This window comes from Pomacea canaliculata, linkage group LG4, assembly GCF_003073045.1.
Source record: "Pomacea canaliculata isolate SZHN2017 linkage group LG4, ASM307304v1, whole genome shotgun sequence".
Lineage (NCBI taxonomy): Eukaryota > Metazoa > Mollusca > Gastropoda > Architaenioglossa > Ampullariidae > Pomacea > Pomacea canaliculata.
Genome location: NC_037593.1, coordinates 6,439,967 through 6,459,517, shown reverse-complemented (window position 1 = coordinate 6,459,517; position 19,551 = coordinate 6,439,967). Strand labels below are relative to the sequence as shown.

The following is a 19,551-nucleotide window of genomic DNA, read 5'->3' as shown; positions in this document are numbered from 1 at the left end:
AATATTTAAAAATTATAACGAATTCAAAGTTTTATTTATTAAAAATATTGAGCACTAGCTACAGCTATAGAGTTTTCCGCTGATGAAACTAAGGGACCTCATCCTCATTTTGTATCACTGATTCAGCATTACTTCCCTTGCAACCTGCGCCTCAAACGCTAAAGCTGTAAAATTTATATTTTCCCGAAATCCTCTTTCAAGGAATTAATTAGAACAATTTCTACAAACCAGAAAAAGGGGTTAGAATTAGGTTTTGGGTTTAGGTTAGCCGTTACTGTTACTCCTCTATAGTAAAACAGGATGTTAGCAAGCCTCAATCGGCCCTTAGAAGAATAGAAATATATTCATATAATTATGAACAATTCTTTAAAAATTAGGTGAAGATAAACAAACTGTTATTTAATTTTATTTGGAGTGTATGTGTGGTTTTTAAGGGAAATTTGTAGAACGAAATATTGCTGTTTGAATTACTTTAAATCAACATGTCAGACTATCAGTTGAATATGTTATTTTTCATTAAAACTGTTCTCATTTTTCTTTCTTTTGCAACCTTTCGGTGTAGCTGTATGAAATAATATTTAGAAAGGAACAATTTTGTAAATGGCACTGTTATGAGAATAAATGGAAAAGGAGGTAGAACAAAAGGGAACAATAAAATTGTTAAAATTGTTTCAGATGTTTTTATATTCGAGTTCCGGAGGTCGCTTTTGGGATGCGCGCTGGCCGACTAGTCAAGCACAGCTTGTGATCATGTAGTCGGTCTTAGTACAAGTGGAATATCGCGGGACTAGAAGAAATCAGTTGAACGAGCTTTGGCGACAGAATAATGGATGAAAGCCACACGATCTGGTAAAGCGGGAAGGAAGTCTAACAACAGCATAGCGATGGCTTCGTACGTAAAGAGCAGTCATCAGTTGCTTCCCCTGTTTCGGCAGGCTGATCTCCCTTCGCATCGCTGCTAGAGCCCACAATATCAACATAATACAGGAATATGCCCCAACCTCCAGGCATGGCGATAAAGAAGTGAAGGCAATAAGGACATCCTGTTTGCATGCGATGTGTCAATCGTGTCAGACATCAAAAATGTGTTCCATGTGGTTTTTGTTTTTCCTGTTGCAAAGATATTCTGTTTCATCTCTCCTCCCCATCAGGCGGATTTCCAGTGTTCACGAAAGCAGCAATATGTGCTTGCGAGCTTGCATTCTTTGAGATGAAAAACTATAAATCTCCAGAATGATGTGGATGTATAATTTTGTAAGCTCCATTACTTTGTTAGTACTATGCTTGAATCTCATCCCATGTTATAATGATGAAACCAACAAATTTAAAGAGTTCAGTGTCAATTTCTCTGCCCCACCCTTGTTGTCAGTCTCGGTGTGTGTGTGTTGAGCTGGGCGATGGAAACGTTCCATTATAGATGAAAGTTGTCAGACATCTCATTGCTCAAAAACACAAGAGGGTCTCGACTCCTCCTTAAACTATCACTTGCACAGCTTTTATTTTATTCCTACCCCACACCCCGTTTCACTTTATTACACTCGTAACAGATGCTCACACTTCAAGAGAAAAAACGTGGATTAATTTTTGATGGCGAGAAAAGACGAAAGTCATTCAAGTTGAGACATGGTCTTTAATTAACTGATATGTTGGCTATTGCAATTTAACGACGAAATCTGCCCATAGGAATACATGGTCTGGTCCTTGCGATTAAAAAAAAAAGCATGGTCCGGTCTTACGCATCAGACATGAGTTTGGCACATCACAGGACTGACCTACAATTCCCAGATCGTGTGATGTAAAAAATGAGTGTTTCACATCATCATGTTTTCATACTTTGCTAGAATCTGATAAAACACATGCTTTAAAAAATGCCACGTTTACTTGAGTTGCCATATATCTGTCAATAAATTCAACAAATTCAAAATAAACAAACAGCTTGGTTTTAAAGATTATCATGGTCAACATCTGACCCAAAGAAAAAAAGGGGACGTAAAAAGAAAAACCAAATACCAATCGACTTAAATCTGCTTTTGTCAGGTTTGCCACGGAAAAATCACCGGCTCAACACTTTCTGAACATGACAAACATTGTAGAATATGTTATAGCTTTTATTTTTCGAATGACTGCAACGTGGAGAGTTATCGAAGTCTCGCAGTCTCTACAAGTTTATCACTTGAAACTGGACAATATGAAATTTAACCTCTCTGTATCATCTCCACTACTACTCTCTGATTTTCATGTAAACAAACAGAACGCATTGCAAAGAAACAACAAATGCATCTGTGTCAATCACGAGGTATTAGAATACAATTTGATAAAAACTACGAAAAAATGGCAACAAATATTGGCAGACAAAGTAAAAAAAATTGTGCTCAGCGCACAATTATGATTAAAAACAAAATCATATCACAACGAGTCAAACTCAGGGTTGTCAATGCGTTTGTCAAACAGCTGGGGTGTACCGTGAACTAGAAGGCATGTTTGCAAACACAGTGGCAATAGCCGTTTCAGAAATAAATGTTGCTCCGGGTCAGTTAGCACCCACTGTCACTCACACTGTCATTTTGAAATCAATCAGCTTCACCTAAGTCTTTTTTGCTTTCTTTTCACGCGACATAACAAAATGGTGCAGGTCGTTCCTTAACCTGATGGTCGTTGGAGACTAAGTTGTTTAAAACCCCACTTTTCTTGACAGCAGCTTTATTTATTCACTTATTTTGTAAGGGCGGTGTCCATCTCCTCCGCCTCGCTGCCTTACTTTCCCCAACACTCCATGGTGCTGTGTCGACAATCTCGACTAGTGAAAGTTTGCTGCGCCATGTGGGTATCATGCCGTCGCGCCTTCGGGTTTGAACACCTCTAACCATTCGGCGGAAACAGTTCTTTAATATCATGTTGTACAATTCAAAGATTTTTTTTAACTTGTCGAATATTGTTGGTCACATTATCATGAAGGTGACTTCCGCGTTGGTCTGTTATGTACAGTGAGATGGAATGCAAACAAATAAATCAGTACAGCTGTCGTCTGCCTCTGGGCGTGTTTGACAATATGCAGTTTCAGCTGCAAAAGGGTCTAAAAAAATTCCATTAACTATGGCCACAAGATTAACGTCTTGTTCAAGACAAAAACCAAGAAAAGAAATTTAAGATAAGAACGTTAGTACAAAAAGTTATGAACGCACAGAGTTTATGTAAAAAATCATTAGTTTACTAAGGTGTGTCCATGATGAAAAATTTGACAAAAAAATTGAGAAATTCAAGAAAAACACATAAATAGGAGGGCACAAGTGGAAATTTTGAATTTAACTAGTTTGAAAAAGTATGGAGAGTAATAATAAGCGGTGATCATTAGTAATAATGATGATGATGAGCAAGAGGAGGGGAGGATAATCCACGTACCATATTGTAAGTGAAAATGTTTGCTCTTTAGTTTATAAACTGGATGTTTGCAATCTACATGTTTTATCAAACAATTTTTTATTGTTAACAGGAATGAGAGGAAACAAAGAAGTTATATTTGAATGATGGTCAAAAAGAGTAAGCTACACAGGCAAGAAGAACGGGGAGAATGTCATAAATAAAAAAAAAAAAAAAAAAGATTGCAGGAGGATTTTCTGTGAATCAGAAGGAGAAAACAACTGTTATGTTTTCATCGCCACCGTTGTCCTCTTCATCTGTCTCTCCCTCCGCTCTTTCTCCTCTAAATTGTTCGTCCTTTTCCCTCATTATTTGAAAAAAGCAAACAAACAAAAACTTACAAAGTATAAAGAGCAAAACACTCATTGGACTTCTTTTTGTCAATTAAGACTCGTTAACAAAAGGTGGAATGCACAATTTCCATCACAACAATGTAATGTTTTAAAAGGTCAGAAATTCTTTGTAGAGTGGGAGATGTGCAACGTATCACATTTTCAAGACAACTGGGATTCAAAGGATCCGTTAAAAATGTACGAAAAACAGAAATGTTTCGATTAAAAAAAAGATGGAAAAACACTTTTACACGTTCCTTTTTTATCATTAAAAACTCAGCTTTCTACAATGAATATTTGTTTGATTACTTAGATATGGTTGCACTTTACTATTCGAGAGCATAATTTGGGTATCCAGGAGTTTGAAGTCAGTGTCCATTGCGAGGGAAACTAGGATCTCTCGAACGTTATAGAAGCGACATCAGGATGACAAAAACCTCACCTCCTGGGGCAAAACTTACTTTTAAAAACATCCTTCCCACCCCTTATATTATCCCCCCCCAACTCCACGACACACACACACTCTCTCCCCCCCCCCACACAAAACACATATACACCAAATATAGTGGGAAGCACTACAAAGACTACATGTAGTGGGGAACTCTGAATCTGCCAAACACACACACACACAGTCCAATACCATTGTAGTAAGAGTGTCAAAAATGTTCCAGGGGAAAAAAAATCTGGACACACCTTTCAATTATTTTGTTCCGTAAGCTGAGGCAGTTGGTTCGTTTCACTTGTCCTTAACCCTGTTTCACTATCGATCACTAACGTTCCGAAACGCAATTCTTTTACTCAGGTAGACTTGTCCAACCAGAAGACTACTGCCTCATGTTCGTGATTTGCCATTAAAGTACATGCCAGAAATAAAAAATAAAAATCAAGCCGTCCACACACAAAATCCTCTTGTCTGTTAAGGGAAGACATTACACCTTTTCCCTTTACATTACATATGAACACTTTAATGTATGATCGAGTTCCTTTTCTGTTTTGCGTTTTTTGGCAAAGTCTTGTCTTTTTTTTTGTTTTTGTTTTGCTTTTTTTTTTGTTTTGTTAAATCTTGAAAAGGAACAAGACGAAGAAAGTTCTAGAATACGTTACAGACGAACAGATTTTGTAAATTCATTTTTTTTTTTTGCTACGAAGAGCAAGTCATCATAACATTGTAAGTCGAGCTTTATAATATACAGTTACAAAGAAATACACACAAGACTTATTCTGCAAGAACAGTATTACTGCAAATAGTGGTATATCATGCCATTAAACACTTTGAAAAACCATTAAAATGATTTTTGAGCAGATTAAAACAAAAAGTTGTACATGTATCTTTTCTCGCTGCTTTGTTTGAAAGAAAGGAAGACAAGGAGTCAACGGGAGATTACTCCACTACTTACAAGCTCCAGCAGGTGAGCTCCCTTTTTTCTTTTTGGTTGAAAACAAAATTTTTCTTATATATTTCTTCTTGTACGTTGTAAACCTAAGTTTCTTGACATTACAAAAAATCAACTATTTACTGATGGTTCTTTTGCGTTAAAGATTTGAGTTTACATTTACGAAGTAAACCTGCGACTAGATATATATTTTACTCACACGACAATAAAGTATCACAGAATAAGCTGTATAAATTAAAATTTCTAGAAAACATGAATAGTTTTTTTTTTTTGCTTTGAAATACAAGCATCCAGCTTTTGAGTAGCAATGTTGATACAAATTCTGAAAATCTCCACATGAAACTAACGGATCCAGTAAGAAAGTAAACTTTTACAACACTGCTTTGTTTCTGACACTTATTTGTAGATTTGGGGGTTTAGCTACTTTATTTTACTAAACTTCTTAAGTTCATGACAAAGAGTGGTAACTGTACACAACAGTTCCTTCCCTCAAAGCAAAGAGAGAAGATTTCTGAAAGACTTGGAATGGGGGTGAAAATACATCTGCGGTGTCCTTGCAGACCACCTCACATGCCACTTCCGCGGGTAGAGTCTCTCAAATTTGTTGTTGTTGTTTTTGGAAAAAACTCTTACCTCTGGCGGTAGATTCTTTCCTTGCCTCGAGTCTTCCAAAAAATTTTGTAAGTGAAAACACATTCACGAAAGACCAGCTTGTAAACCGTCAGAGTGTGTTCTGTCGTAAGGATAACCTTTCTACACGCTTTTGTTGTTTGGGTGCAGAGTTTCCATATGGCCTCGCACCCAGCGATTTCTCTGTACCTTTACTTTCAAAACTATCGTCTGAAAATCATTTCCTTTCTTTCTCTCTCGTGTTACTTTCTTGAAATACCCGTCTATAAACTTTCTTCATCCTCCTTCGTGTTTCTTTTTTTTCGACTCCTATCTTTCTCAGGCATCTCTAAAATACTTGTCTGTCAGACATCTCATATCTTCATCTCCTCTTTCTCTCTCCGGCTCCTTAAAATCTAGACTGCACCAAGGTGATGCAAGTTGCAGGGAAAAAGCGGGAGAGCGCATGTCGCTCCCTTTCACGACTCGCCTGCGAAAGATTTCACTTCTGAGGACTTGACGAACGTTCACCGTGTTTCTTCATGTTTCCTGTCAATGGACGTCGGCTCTGGTCGGCCCGCCGTCCCAGCTGCTGATGTCTGCCTCGTCGGTGGTTGCGCTGGATGTCGTTGACATGCGCTTGCACCACTTCTTGCCCCCCGAGTCTTGGGAGGTGGTCCCCTGCGAGGAGGGGCTGGAAACTTGCGGGGAGATGATCATGGGTTCGGGGCTGACCAGCTCTGGTGCCTTGCCCTCGCTCTCGCCTTCGAACCTTTCGTCGTTGAATGCGGCCACGTTAACCTCAGTCAAGGCCGCGACCCTGTTGTTGGGGTCAGCTGAGACAGAAGGTCGTAGTCCACGCTCCTGCCACAATGAGGACGACGAAGGCGACGACAATGACCCGTCGTAAAGGCCCCCAGTCGAGCTTCTCTGTTTGACCTTGAACTTTCCCCCCACGCACGCCCCATCTTCGCGCTGGTCGCGGTGCAGAGGGATAGAGGCCGTCAGCTGCACAAAGCGAGCGGAACTGGACTTGGGAATACGAAGGGCCCTGGGTGGTGGGCCCACGGCGGTCTCCGGACCCATCCCTGCTTCCTCGTTTCCGCTCTCGCACCCATCCGCGGCGGCGATGGCCACGCCCCTCATGTCGACTACGTGATCTATGTCTGTCGCGCGTTCTCTCTCTTCCTCCTCCGCCGCTGGAAATTCCTCCACCACTGACGGGCGGCGATTGGGGTTATCCACCGACAGGGCCGAACCAGCCGTGGCGGCAGCGGCAGCAGTGGCCGCCGAGGTGGCCGCGGTGGAGATGGCGGAAGGGTTATTGTTGCTGGCCAGCGAGTTCCTCTTGTTGGGGAACAGCGGTAAGTGGTCGTCCGTGGCGTCGAGCGAGCGGGCCCTTGCCGGAAACCCTCGGCCGCCGGTCCACAAGCGGATGACTGCGGACATTCGCTCTTGAGCCTTGCAGCTTTCGTTGGGGTTGGGGGACGAGGATGATGCGGCTGCGACCAGAGGAGACCGCGGGGACTTGGGGCCTCCTCCTTCGTAAGCGCCCCCCGTCGACAGCCCTCCGTTGTTGCTGCTCGTAGTGGTGTCCCCGTCCACTCCTCCGCATCCCAGCGCCTCATCCCCGTTGGTTGTCTTCATCTTGTCGGCCACGAACCTGTAGACAGCCAAAAGGGAAGGGTGGAGAAGGAAGGGAGATAGGAATTTATTGATTTCTTCTTTTTTAATATATTACCACGTACCATCACTAACGAGAGGATGTTAATGGCAACAGAGCCACATATAAACGATCACATAAACTATCGTACTCACGATTCGAGCTTTGATAATAAAATCTTAAACAACTTGTAAACCCCGTTGTATTGCCTTAGATGTGTCGGTACTGACATTGCACGACAATCAAACATATTATTATTGTAATAAACGTCTAGAAGTAGCAAATAATATCTAAAGCATTGAAGACCCTCAAAAATTGTGTTATGTTGTTTCCAATGGAATATATGCCGGTACCCCGGACACATTGCTTCAAAGTATTTAACAGTTTCCCTTATATTCTCTTGTTTTCCTTTGTATCCTTTGTATTCCTGCCTTCAGAAATGCACTCTACATCAGTTCTCGCGCTGTCGAGTCGTCGGCCCTTTAAAAATCTATACATCTCTCACAGTTAAGTGTTATTTTGAGAAGTACTTCTTCACTAGTGCATTTAATGTCAAAATATGGTCGATCGTAGATCTTCCTTTTCAAAAATCATTTTGGTATTCGCGATTATTTCCCACCCACCCCCCTGATCCTCCGTGATAACCTGTGTAAACAACCCCCTAATTGCATTAAGATGAGAGATGCCATAATATTTTGTAGGCCCACTGGGTCGTCCTTAATGCAAGGCTAAAATAATGGCCTTACAGTGTTCTGATGGGGAAAATACGTTGGCGAAACCGTGTTTTAAAATGTTTTGCTAAGAGGAAAACAATTTTTGCTTCAGAGATATCAAGTATTTTATTGAAAATCCCAGCTATACCTAGAGCTTTGCCTGGTTTCAGGTTTCTTATTGCCAGCCTAACCTCCTCTTGACTTACATTCCAATGAAGCACCTCGTCACATATATCTCTGATTATTTCTTTCTGTTCATACTCGCCATTTCCACGAAGGATACTGGCATTAAAAATATATTCAAAATCAATAACCCACGCTGCTTCAGAAATTGAGTTTTCAATTATTTTCTTCTTCTTCTTCCTATATTTCCAAATTTTCTCATTAATCAAGGAAATGATTTGATTGATTTTAAACTTCTTATTATCTGCAAGAGTATGTTTGTAATCTTTAAGTAATTTTTTTTCCAAATCATTCTGAGCCTTGCTATGTTTATATCATCTTGAGGCTTTTCTCGCACCACTTCTTAACTGTTGGCACTCTTTGTCAACCCCCCTCCATCATTACAATAATCTCTTACTCTTTTCCTCAGTCGTTTTAGATGTACATCAGTGTAATTTTTGCGACATTATTTCAAAGAGAATTTCCATACTTCGATGTCAGACATTGAACAAGCAGGATCCGATCTGTTATTAAATTAGGATTATCGGATGCTGCACCTGTCATCTCTTTCGTTGACAGTGGGGAAAAATACCCTAAAACCCATCTCGCATTTAAAATCAATTACATCTTCGATCGAATACAGTCTTAATTTCCGTTTTGAACGGGCTATTTTTGACGAATTTTACAAAACCTTTTAAATATGCATTGAGGGGCACGAAGATTGTGGGAAAATGGCAGCAAACTACCATAAACTCAGGAAATTCGGGTTGTTGTTCAGTCATATAACAAGCATCTTCAGATGAGCATGATGAGCAGTTTTTAAGTCCAACCGTTCACCCCTTCCCCTCGTGTTACACCTTCTCTCGTCCAGTAGGTAATAATACATTCCCTGCTCTGTTTTATCCCGGGATCCATTTGCATGATTAGTGAGGTAGGCGACAGTCCGCAGCTGCACATAGCTGTTGCCTATGAGTGTTGCATATAAATGTCGAGCAAAAATGTTGCAATAAGTTTTGCATGTGTTGCGCACAAGTTTTGCATGCAAGTTAACATAAGTCTTGCGTACAAGTGTTGTACATGTGTCGAGCATAGGTATTGCATATAAGTTTAAACGTTCGATATGTATTGTGTATTTGGCATTGAAACAGATGAAGTTTAAAATGCCATTTTCGTGAAGAAAGCAAACACTTTTTAGAATTTTTTTCTAAACTTGATAGTTTTAAAGAGGGTCTAACCCTTCTTTTGTATTCTTAGTGGGTTGGGTGAAGGGGTGTAAGACAAATTCTTTTGCATATAGCATTCTGCGATGTCTGGTTTTTTCCCCCACAGAAACTGTTATTCACATAACTTCTGCAAAACAAAAACTAATATGACATTTACATATACGATAAGTGTAATATTATCCTGAGATATAATCTGTCTGCGATGTAAAGATTGTGCTCCGTACTTGAAGGTTAAAGATCTGCAAGGAAACCTTAATACTCGTTGGCTCTTTTTTTTAAAGGTATATTTTGAAAACAGCATACATTTGGATTTGTTGTTTACGAAAAGGTGCACGACCTAAGATATGTGTTTAAAAAGAAATCTGAGGTCTGCACTGATATAATAACTTTTTTTTCAATCAAAAAAGAGGATTTATGTAGCGCATTTCCCCACATGGAGGCGGGCTCGATGTATACGAAATGTATACAGTAGGATGAAGTGATGACAGAGAAGGGCATCACACCAGCAATCATACAAACACACATACACAGTGAACATTGCCGGGAACATTGTTTTTGAAATGTGATCCGCGCCTATTCTCTGGTAATGAATTAAAACACCTGGGGTATTTTTAGAGCGACTGCTCCCGATTTCGCTCATGTCACAGACAGCGCACTAACCACGACCCTGCATTACTAATGGACAACTGACGCAGGTCACGTGATCCAGCAAGTTCGTGTGGAGAAGGATGGTGGTGGTGATTGTGTGTGTGTGTGAGGGGTGGTAGCCATTCCCAAGAAGTCTTCGTGTCCTTCAACGCACATTTAAAAGGTTTTGCAAAGTTCGTAAGAAAGAACCTGTACAAAGCGGAATACTTTTGCGGTAAAAACTCTATAAGACTGAGATCGAGAATGTGGTCGAGATGATGATGATAACAAGAACTAAATTTTGTTTTAAACATAATGAGGGAAAGTAATGCGCAGACACTGATACGCACCTGAAAGCTTTGATGAGGGACCGGAAGCCAAAGCGGCGTTGACCGGCTGGCAGGCGCTGTTCCGCAGGTACGATCTCCGTCATCATCTTGGCGTGACCGGGTGCAATGCGTGTCATCAGCGACAGCCGTTCCTGGTGCTTGCGGACGGCCTTCTTCCGCTTCCGGTAGCGGTAGAAGTCGTAGGGGATGCAGGCCACGAAGACGGACAGCGTGGCCCCGATGATGAGCATGACGAGGTAGGCCTTGGGCAGTACGCCTGGCGATGGACAGATAAGTAGAAAGAGTGATGAGGAATGAGGCAGGATGCCCAGAGACGGAGAGATTAAGGGACAGGAGAGAAAGCCTGGAGACAGAGACAGATTAGGGGAACAGGCTTCAAGGAAACCCCAGTTGGACAACCGTCACGATAGCGCGTGAAAGTTCTGATGTAGGGGCCACCTTGCAGCACCCTATCTTACGCTACCCGGCTATCGAGGGGGGGGGGATGGGGGCTGCCTCAAATTTTTTCACGCACTATCGAGGCCAGGATAGTATTTCTGAGGTTCAGAGGTTAGGGGACATGCCACCATGCCTGGAAACAGAGACAGATCAGGCAGATGAAGCACTTCATGTTTACTTGCTTTCTTTCAGTCCTTTGCCGGTTGGGAATGAGTGAGCGTGTGTCTGTCTGCCATAGTGCGCGCGCGCACACACACACACACATGCCTGATCAAAGTATTAATAATGCTAAAGAATAACACCTCCAGTCAAGCATGTATGCTGAGCAGAAGTGCATTCGTACGGACGGTTGTGAGGGGGCGGTGGTTGTTCCACCCGGTTAACTGACAAAGAATGCTTTAAAAATGTACAAGTACTCTTTCTCTCTCAAGTCTATCGATTGTAGAAAACCCATTTGACAATCAGAAAAAAAATCCGAATTTGGCAGGCGTTTAGATATCTTTCATATGTAAATCACAGAAAGTCGGGTATACACAGCGATCCCAAAGGACGACTGCACTTCCGGTCGCGCACCGCGATGACGCCGGCGCCATTAATAATTCATGCGTGACACTGGAACCCGGCGGGGCCTCCACCCAGCGCATGCTGTGAGCATCGGTGCGGCGCCGATCATCGTCGATGATGGGAAAGCAAACAAAAGGAAACGCCTGTGGCGGTGCTTTCACTAACCATCTGCCGACTACTTCCGGCGCAAATGGTTTCAACTGGCGGCAGACCTGCAGTTTGTGTCCGTCAACAAAGTTGCATGTGGGTCGAATTTCATCTCGCAATCGAGCAATAGGTCAATGCTTGTACTGTTATTTTATCAGTAATGTTTAAATGTTTGCTGTAGATGTTGCAGGAAAGTCAACTAATCATGGCTTCGCCGGTGTCATTTCCACTTTTAGACAGTTTGTCATTAGAAATCCTGATCAGGGTGACTGGTACACAAGGCGCGACTAACCGCTGAATTTTAAAAGCTTTTGAATTTGAAAAATGCTTCAGTTGTGACGACTCAGGAGTTAAAATACTAAATGCTAGCAGCTTTAAAACTTATAGTCAACATGACAGCATAAAAGCCACTGTGCTGGCACTTTTTGTCACAAACAACAATCACTATTTTCAACAGTTCACCAGCAAGTATGAATAACAAATACAACAGAGAGCAGATTAAAAAAGAACGAGGAATAAAAATGGTGTTTAATGGATAAAAATGTTTTAAAAAAGCAACAATAACATTTTGTCAAATTACCCAGCTGACATTTTCGAAGGAATCGAATTGTGTGTGTGTTTTGTTTCGGTTGAGGGGATGGAACTAGCTGCAAATGTAGACAGCAACTGTTTAGTTGTCTTCCAAGCACTGCTAATTATGCTCTATACTATAGACTATGCACATTCAAATAATTGTGTATTATGCACATTCCTGGAACTATGTCCTCTTACTTCTGCTAAAAATGCTATTATACTTAGGACTACACACATTCATATATATGTCCTCGTTTTCTTAGTGCTAGTTGTACTTGTACTTTAATACTTACTGTTGATTAGGCACATTCATACAGGCTAGTAGTTCTCGTCATTGCTAGAAGTACTTGTATACATACTGTCGACTGTGCATGTGTTAACTGTACACGTCTCCTACAAGTGCTAGAGGTACTATACTTACTGTCGACTGTGCATGCAGGTGCCTCACCAGTCCAGGTGGAGTTAAAGCAGTAACGTATTAGGTCACCTGACAGGTGCCGGTAACCTTCCTTACAGCCGTACTCCGTCACCGTGCTGTTACGTGATGTGACGTAGCTGTACTGTGTGGCCTGCAGCACCTCACAGTCTGCAACGTGGAGACAAAACATGGCTGCTCACCATTACCACCGGCAACAACACAGTCTTTAGCAACCCTCCTCTCCCCCTTTTTCTCGAACACGTAAATAAAGACAGAAAAGGCAGATACTTTTTGATATAGACAAATATAAACCAAGTTTATCTTTTAAAACTATAATGCATATTGTAATAAAATGATTGCAAGAATATATTGTTTTGAATGAATACGAAGAGCTAATGATTCTTACAAAAAAAAAGTCCACTGCACAGAAATTTTGAATAGTAAATTAAAAAAGGAAAGATTGCAGGAAGGACTTCTTGTTGATAAAATTCATGACAAGGTATTCCAAACTAAAAAGAAACGCAATTTAGTTTTTTAAGGCTACAAGAAGATACTAGTATTTCTCAACCAGTTGTTAGCTTTAATGACATGTGTCGTGTTTGAGACTCGCCATGTGGCCTTGGGTCGAGTTCAGCCCCGTTAGATCTACAGGACGAGTCGCCAGCAGATCTCAAATCAGCAGACTACTGCGATGGTCTCCCTTTGATTCTTTCTTTTTCTTTCTTTCTGTCCTCTACACGAATCTACGCCGCAAAAACTTGCCACATCTGTACAAAAAGATTTGTTTGCCTGCGTTCTACGAGACGAGACAAGAAAATATTTGGAATCAACTCAGTCCTGCGTTTCGTCTTGATTCTGCGAGAATCTGCATTGGAAAAAATGTCCGCCATGGCTGTGCGAGATTGTTTGCATGTCTGCGCTGAATCTGGCAGGCCAAGAGCTGTAAGTTTGCTAGTCTGTCCCGCCTTCCGATTACACGTCTCACATACGATCACATCGACCGGGTGCTGGAGCTGGCAAGGGTAGCGAGAGATAAACTGCCGTAACCGGTATCGCATCACGTGATCCAAGATGGCCGGCAGCCATTACGAAAGTCTCAGCGTGGTATGGGCATTTATCAGTCTCTACGATTTCCCACCCCGGTTCTTGTCGCCTGGCCGGTCCTGCTAACATAGGACGTTCGGCGTGTCGATCATTTGACTCCTTGCCAAGCAAGAGGCAGGGGAGGGAGCAGGAGACATTTTGGGGGAGTGGGGAGTCTGGCGCAGCAAGACTCCCTGTTGCCCGAAGGACCAATCTGGCGACTGGCGTCTTCGAAGTGATTGAATGATCTGGGGTCGGAAGAGCTGTAACATGTAAGGAGACTGGTTTCTCCAACCACTCATTCATTTCATTCGAACACCCCTACCCCCACAAAAACGGATAGGAATGGGCCGGAATAAGTTGAAAACTTGCAAGTAATGATATGCATCCAAACCCCAAGTGCTTCCAAGAAACACATCAGTCATAGAATCGTTTCGCATCAGCAATCTATCTGCTGTCAAATAAAAAAAAAACCCAAAATCTTTGGACACAGGAACACGAAAGACAGAAGAAGCAGGAAACAGAACAAGTCAAAGTTATGCGAAAACAGAAGCAACGAACGAGGCGTATGTTTACAGTTGAAGTGCCACGAATTAAAGTGTACGAAAGCATTTCGGCAAAATACACTAACTGTATATAAACACTAGCTAGAATATTATAATCAAACAGACACTTTCTCGCTCTCTCACTCACACACATACACACATTTCTCTCTAAAAAAAGTTTAATGTTTTAGGCTCATGCGAACAATTTAGATAAATAAAAGTTAGATGGGTCTTTTTGACACTGAAGCGAGAAACGAAATAAATCTGTAGATGCGTATATTTACCCTAACAGGATCCTGCACAGGCACACAAACAAGATATTTCGATAGCCGTAAATAATCTACGAATGGCAAATAAACTGAACCAAACAGGGAAACTTCTGAATTGTAATATCTGATCGAAGATAGTCTCACTGTACCCAATACCCCAGCTCACTTTTCTCATTCGTTGGACACAATCAAGTAGAAATGTGCTTACAGAGACAGTCTTCAGTGGGAATTATTTCACCACTTATAATATATCAGCATTTATAATTATATATAAAGAAGATGTGAAAAGAACTTTGTCATTGCTTTTGGTTTGGTAGGTTTTTCACACTACTTTCTTTCCTCTCTTCATTAGTGCGACGAATTTATGTTAAATAAAATAATGTATATTTATTTTATCACCAGCACCCATGAAAGTTTAGCTCGCACTCTCTCTTTTACTTCAGTTTTGTGTTTTAGTTTTGTTTTGAACTTTACATGCATGGCCGGTGGCTCGTATTTTAAAGGCTTAGCATTCATCTTTTATCTTTTTCAAGGGGTTTATGTCTGTCATATAAAGTCTTATCCCACCTACAGTATTTCCCCTGGGCAGGTATTGTAATGGTTAAAACACTCGCTTGTCACTGCAGTGAGCGACTTAGGTTCAGATCTCGTCTCGGGACACTGTATGTATGTGACATCTGTCCACAGCTGGGCGTCGGGGGTTTTCTCCGGGTACTCCAGTTTCCTCCCTCTCCCCCCATAGTGCGAAATCGCAGCAAGATGGAGGGACTTTCCTACTGAATACATCAACCAACCATGATCTTTTCAACCTCAGATTATCTCTAAAAAATATCCTATTCTGTTTTATCTTTCTTAGCATGTAAATAAAAAATGTTGTCAACTCTCTCTTTCACACACACGCACACGAACACACCTACACCCACACACCCCTTTACACCACCCAAGTTACTGGTCAGCAATAAAGAACTTTCCGAAAAATATAAAGAGAAGATAACTCTCAGACAGTGACGTCAGAAGAGCTTGTACCCAATGCCCGTCAGTTATAGCCGTTTGTCCGGATCAGTGTCCTACAAAATAATGATAAAAAAGAGCTTCGTGTAGGAAAGTCTCGAGGTTGTTCTCGGCAGGATCGGTGTCCTGCAGGCAACGTTCAGGGCGACAGGACACGGCGAAGCTAAACAGATTATCCTCGTCGCTGGAACCACTTACTACGTTATCGTGAATGCATCTGACGCACTAATATGTTGTTGCTGGATTAGAAATGTTTCAAAAGTGGATCATTCCCCTGGGAATGCAATTCACAGGCCCCGACCTGTGGCATGTACCCCGAAAAAGAGAGGACATCGGAATGCCAGATCGTGTGACATCGAAAGAAATCACGGTGGTTCGGTGCAGGAGGACTCCATATCGATTTCCACTATTCTGGTGGTAAAAACGGGATTGGGAAGAGGGGCCGGCCAACAGTCTGATTTATCTTTCACGCGATAAGGAGATTCCAGAAGCTCACAATCCTTTGAATCCAGTCAGCAAGGTTGGCAAAGTGCCAGTGAAGGATAAAGTCCATGACTGGGGTGAAGACAGACAAGGAAAGTACAGGGTGGAAATTGTCACTTGACACTTTTAAAAATAAATGTTGGGCTGCTTCTTTAGAGTGTGTGTGTGTACAGTACTGTTAGAGAGACATTGCATGAGGTAAAGAGATACATTAGATAATGTCAGGGTTAGTAAATGCGAAAAAGGCAGTCTGCTAGCTGTCTACATCTATCTTGTCAGGGAAATTAATTTTTCATGATATTAATTCGCATTAAAGGTCGGGTTAACAGTAGATTAAAAAAAAAAAAATTCAGCGTCGAGGAGACTGATCCACGAAATCAGTTTTTCATCAACTGCCATCTTTTCTCCCCCTTCTCTGACTCTCCCTCCCCTTTCTCTCTCACGTGCCTTTCTTTGTGTCTGGGCCACTGTCTCACCACCTACACTCCCCCATTACACTCCATCCTCTTTTGCGACCACAATGCAATGATGTCACACTTGTTCCACACTTGGCTCCGCCTGTAGACGATCGCAGACGACGGCGACACCATACAAAAAGATTTCGTACACCAGATCGGCTGTTTCCGGAGTAGTCTGACCCTGAGACCGGCGACCGGCACGATAACAAAAATGCTCCTAAATATGTTGAGCACTGTCACGAAGAACTTCTGCCGTTAGTTTTTTTCTATTATTATTATTCGCCCCTGGTTAAAAAATACTCAAAAACTGTGTTCATGGCGTGAGTAGAAATCGTTGTCCTGGGTAAATCGAGAACAAATGTTTTGTCTTAGTAGATTTTAAAAAATATCGGGTGTCCCCAACCTCGCCTATGCTGCCTTACCCCCAGGACCACAGTCATAAAGTAGTCACAAGGAGTTTCTAAGATAATTTTGTGCTAACCTCAGAACGAGGTTAGGATCAGAATTGTTCGTGATGTTATACTCTGAAGGCAGTCAAACTAGAGAACAGAAGAATATCATAGCCATCAATTCAAAATAATTTTGAAGAAGCAATACGCTTCTGCGAGGAGCCCAATACAGTCGCTTTGATGCGAATGAGGATGCAAAGCTTTCTAGCTTTGTAATTAGTGTAACACAATCGGATACAAATTCGAGTCTGACTATTTCTGGCACCAATGATAAGAACTAGGAAGAATATTCAGTCTCACAGGAGCTTGTGATCGCAAACCAGGTCACCGTTATTTTAAAAAAAGACTTAAATTACTCTTCAAATGCATTAATCTTTTTCAGTAAATGTAATTTATATAATTATTGATCTCTTTTGAAGCGTTCTTGGTCTCAGGCACAAAGGATTATGTACAAGACGACCAGAAATGATCATTTTGATATCAATTTTTTAAAATCAGAAAGTGGCGGACATTATTCCGATACCTTAAAAAAAAAAAACTGCGAAAAACTGCAATCCCATTCTCCAGTCATATCGATATTTAACGGAAATATTGGCGCGAACTTCTCTCTCGCCCCTAACGCTGAGTAAATTACATCGTTAAAGACTAACCGTTGTCATCCATGATATTAAAGCATAAACATAAAACAGAACATACAATTGCTATTAGTTTATTATAAAATGTGTGTCGAATTTTTTATTATTATATTTTTTAGTCGTGCACACTTGTATCGACCTAAATTTCAACTTCTGACTTCAGCAAAGATCGCAAACAATACAAGACCTTGGAGTGCATTCTAATGAGGTGTTGTCCTACCAGCCGCCCTTGGCTTCTTTCGATACTCGAATGAACAATGTGAAGTACAAACTCTTGTATCTACTAATTAAAACACAAGTTAGGATCTTAGTAAATTAAACACATTAATTTTAAAATAATTTTGCACTCATGTTAACCTTTAATTAGGGTGCAGGACTACCAGAGAGCTAGGCTTCTACGACTCCACAACGAAGGTGAGAAGGCGTGCTGCGAGTGGTTTGTCGGCGAATTACCTGTGAGAATTACCTAGATTCTGTGGGGATTTGTGAAAATGCATCTGACATCTTAACCTTTGGTTCCGTGGGTACGCCCGCCTACAACGGCATTAGCGAACGTAAACAAACTGTCAGCATGGTGTCATCTTAATCCTATAGCATCCAACAATCATTTATCTTCGGTGCTCACCCATGTAGATTTTTACAAAATGAAACTACATCATCTGAAGAGAAGCAGAACATGAGCGAAACAAGGGGAAAGTAAAAATCACATAATATATATATATATTTTTAGGGAGGTCGTCATAAAATGCCATGCAAAAAAATTCAAAACATCTATCGCAGCAAACAATATAAGATTTCTTGATGATAATAACATTTAAAAACGAATACAAATCGAGAATTTCTTTGAAGATTTAATGCAAACGGGAAAAATAGCTTCAAAAAAATCACAGAACAATTTCGAAGAGAATCTTTTTCGTGAAATAAAAGTTTTGAAAAGAATCGAATATAGCACCCTGACGGCCTTAAAGGTGTAGTCGGGTGCAAACTTTTTCTAAAGGCTGGGTAAAGTGTCAGATGTTATTTCCTATAATCTGAGTGAATACACTTACACTTATTCCGTTCTCGAGATACACCTACAAATGTCATCATGCACAGATGTCAGCAAAACAGAGGTCGGGATTTTACATGGATACATATAGCATGCCAAGGCTTCATATAATGTGACTGTATGTGTCTTTGTGTACAAATGCATCCTCACGATTTTATATCTTTCTGAGCATGGTGATGTTTGTATGCGAGAACGAAATGGAAGTTTATCCAGATTTTCAAAAAATAGTATGTTGCACTGAGCTGTACTCAGTCATTACAAAAAATGTGCACTCCACTTGACCTTTAATGATCATGCGAGACAACGAACTCAACCTTTTGATTAGAATTCAGTACCGCGCAAAAAAGAATTTTCAAGATAATTCGGTGCCAGCAAAAAGGATTTCTGCTGATAACTACAAGTGAAAGGTGGAGCCATTCTTTTTAGAAGAAGAAGATAGGATGCGATCAAAACCTTCTCAGAGATTTTTTGTCTCCTTTTGACTTGTCAGTAATTCCTTGTCGGATGTCTACAGACATGCCAAAACTGTGGAAAGATGCACTCAACCATGGCAGAGCATTTTCCTTTGTGGTGTATCAAACCTTGCTCGACACGCGCTCGGGTCGTTGACAACAGAAGATAATAGGCGCTGTTAACAGTGTTCACAACTGGTGATTTCAAGTACGACCAGTCCTCGCCTATGATGGCTAGTGTGGGTATCTTTGTAGAAATATAACGTATATTCATCCACCCTGCTCCATCTCTCTTTCTCCCTCACTCCCTCCATCAAACGGCTCTTGTTCCTAACTAAAGAAAACTCAACCGACAGATGTTTTCAAAAGCGTTCGGTCAGCTAGTAAAGCAGGTAAGACATTCTGGTAAAAACCTTTGAACAGTGCAAGTGTCATCGATTAAAAAACAAAACAAAAACCGCCGCATACTGGCAAGCCAGATCGTCTGT

At 41.1% G+C, this 19,551-nt stretch overlaps 1 protein-coding gene across 2 annotated transcripts in view; it reads right to left on the bottom strand.

Annotated features, from left to right (window-relative positions):
• Window positions 1–5,402: 5,402 nt before the first annotated feature.
• LOC112561075 overlaps window positions 5,403–19,551 on the bottom strand; it is a 79,526-nt gene continuing 65,377 nt past the window's right edge. For both annotated transcript variants that reach the window (XM_025233288.1, XM_025233289.1), the window contains 3 exons: window positions 12,634–12,798; window positions 10,491–10,746; window positions 5,403–7,415 (listed from right to left, as the gene is read on the bottom strand). In XM_025233288.1, coding sequence (XP_025089073.1) covers window positions 6,305–7,415; window positions 10,491–10,746; window positions 12,634–12,798 — 1,532 coding nt within the window. In that variant the 3' untranslated portion in view covers window positions 5,403–6,304. The remainder of the gene's footprint in view (window positions 7,416–10,490; window positions 10,747–12,633; window positions 12,799–19,551) is intronic.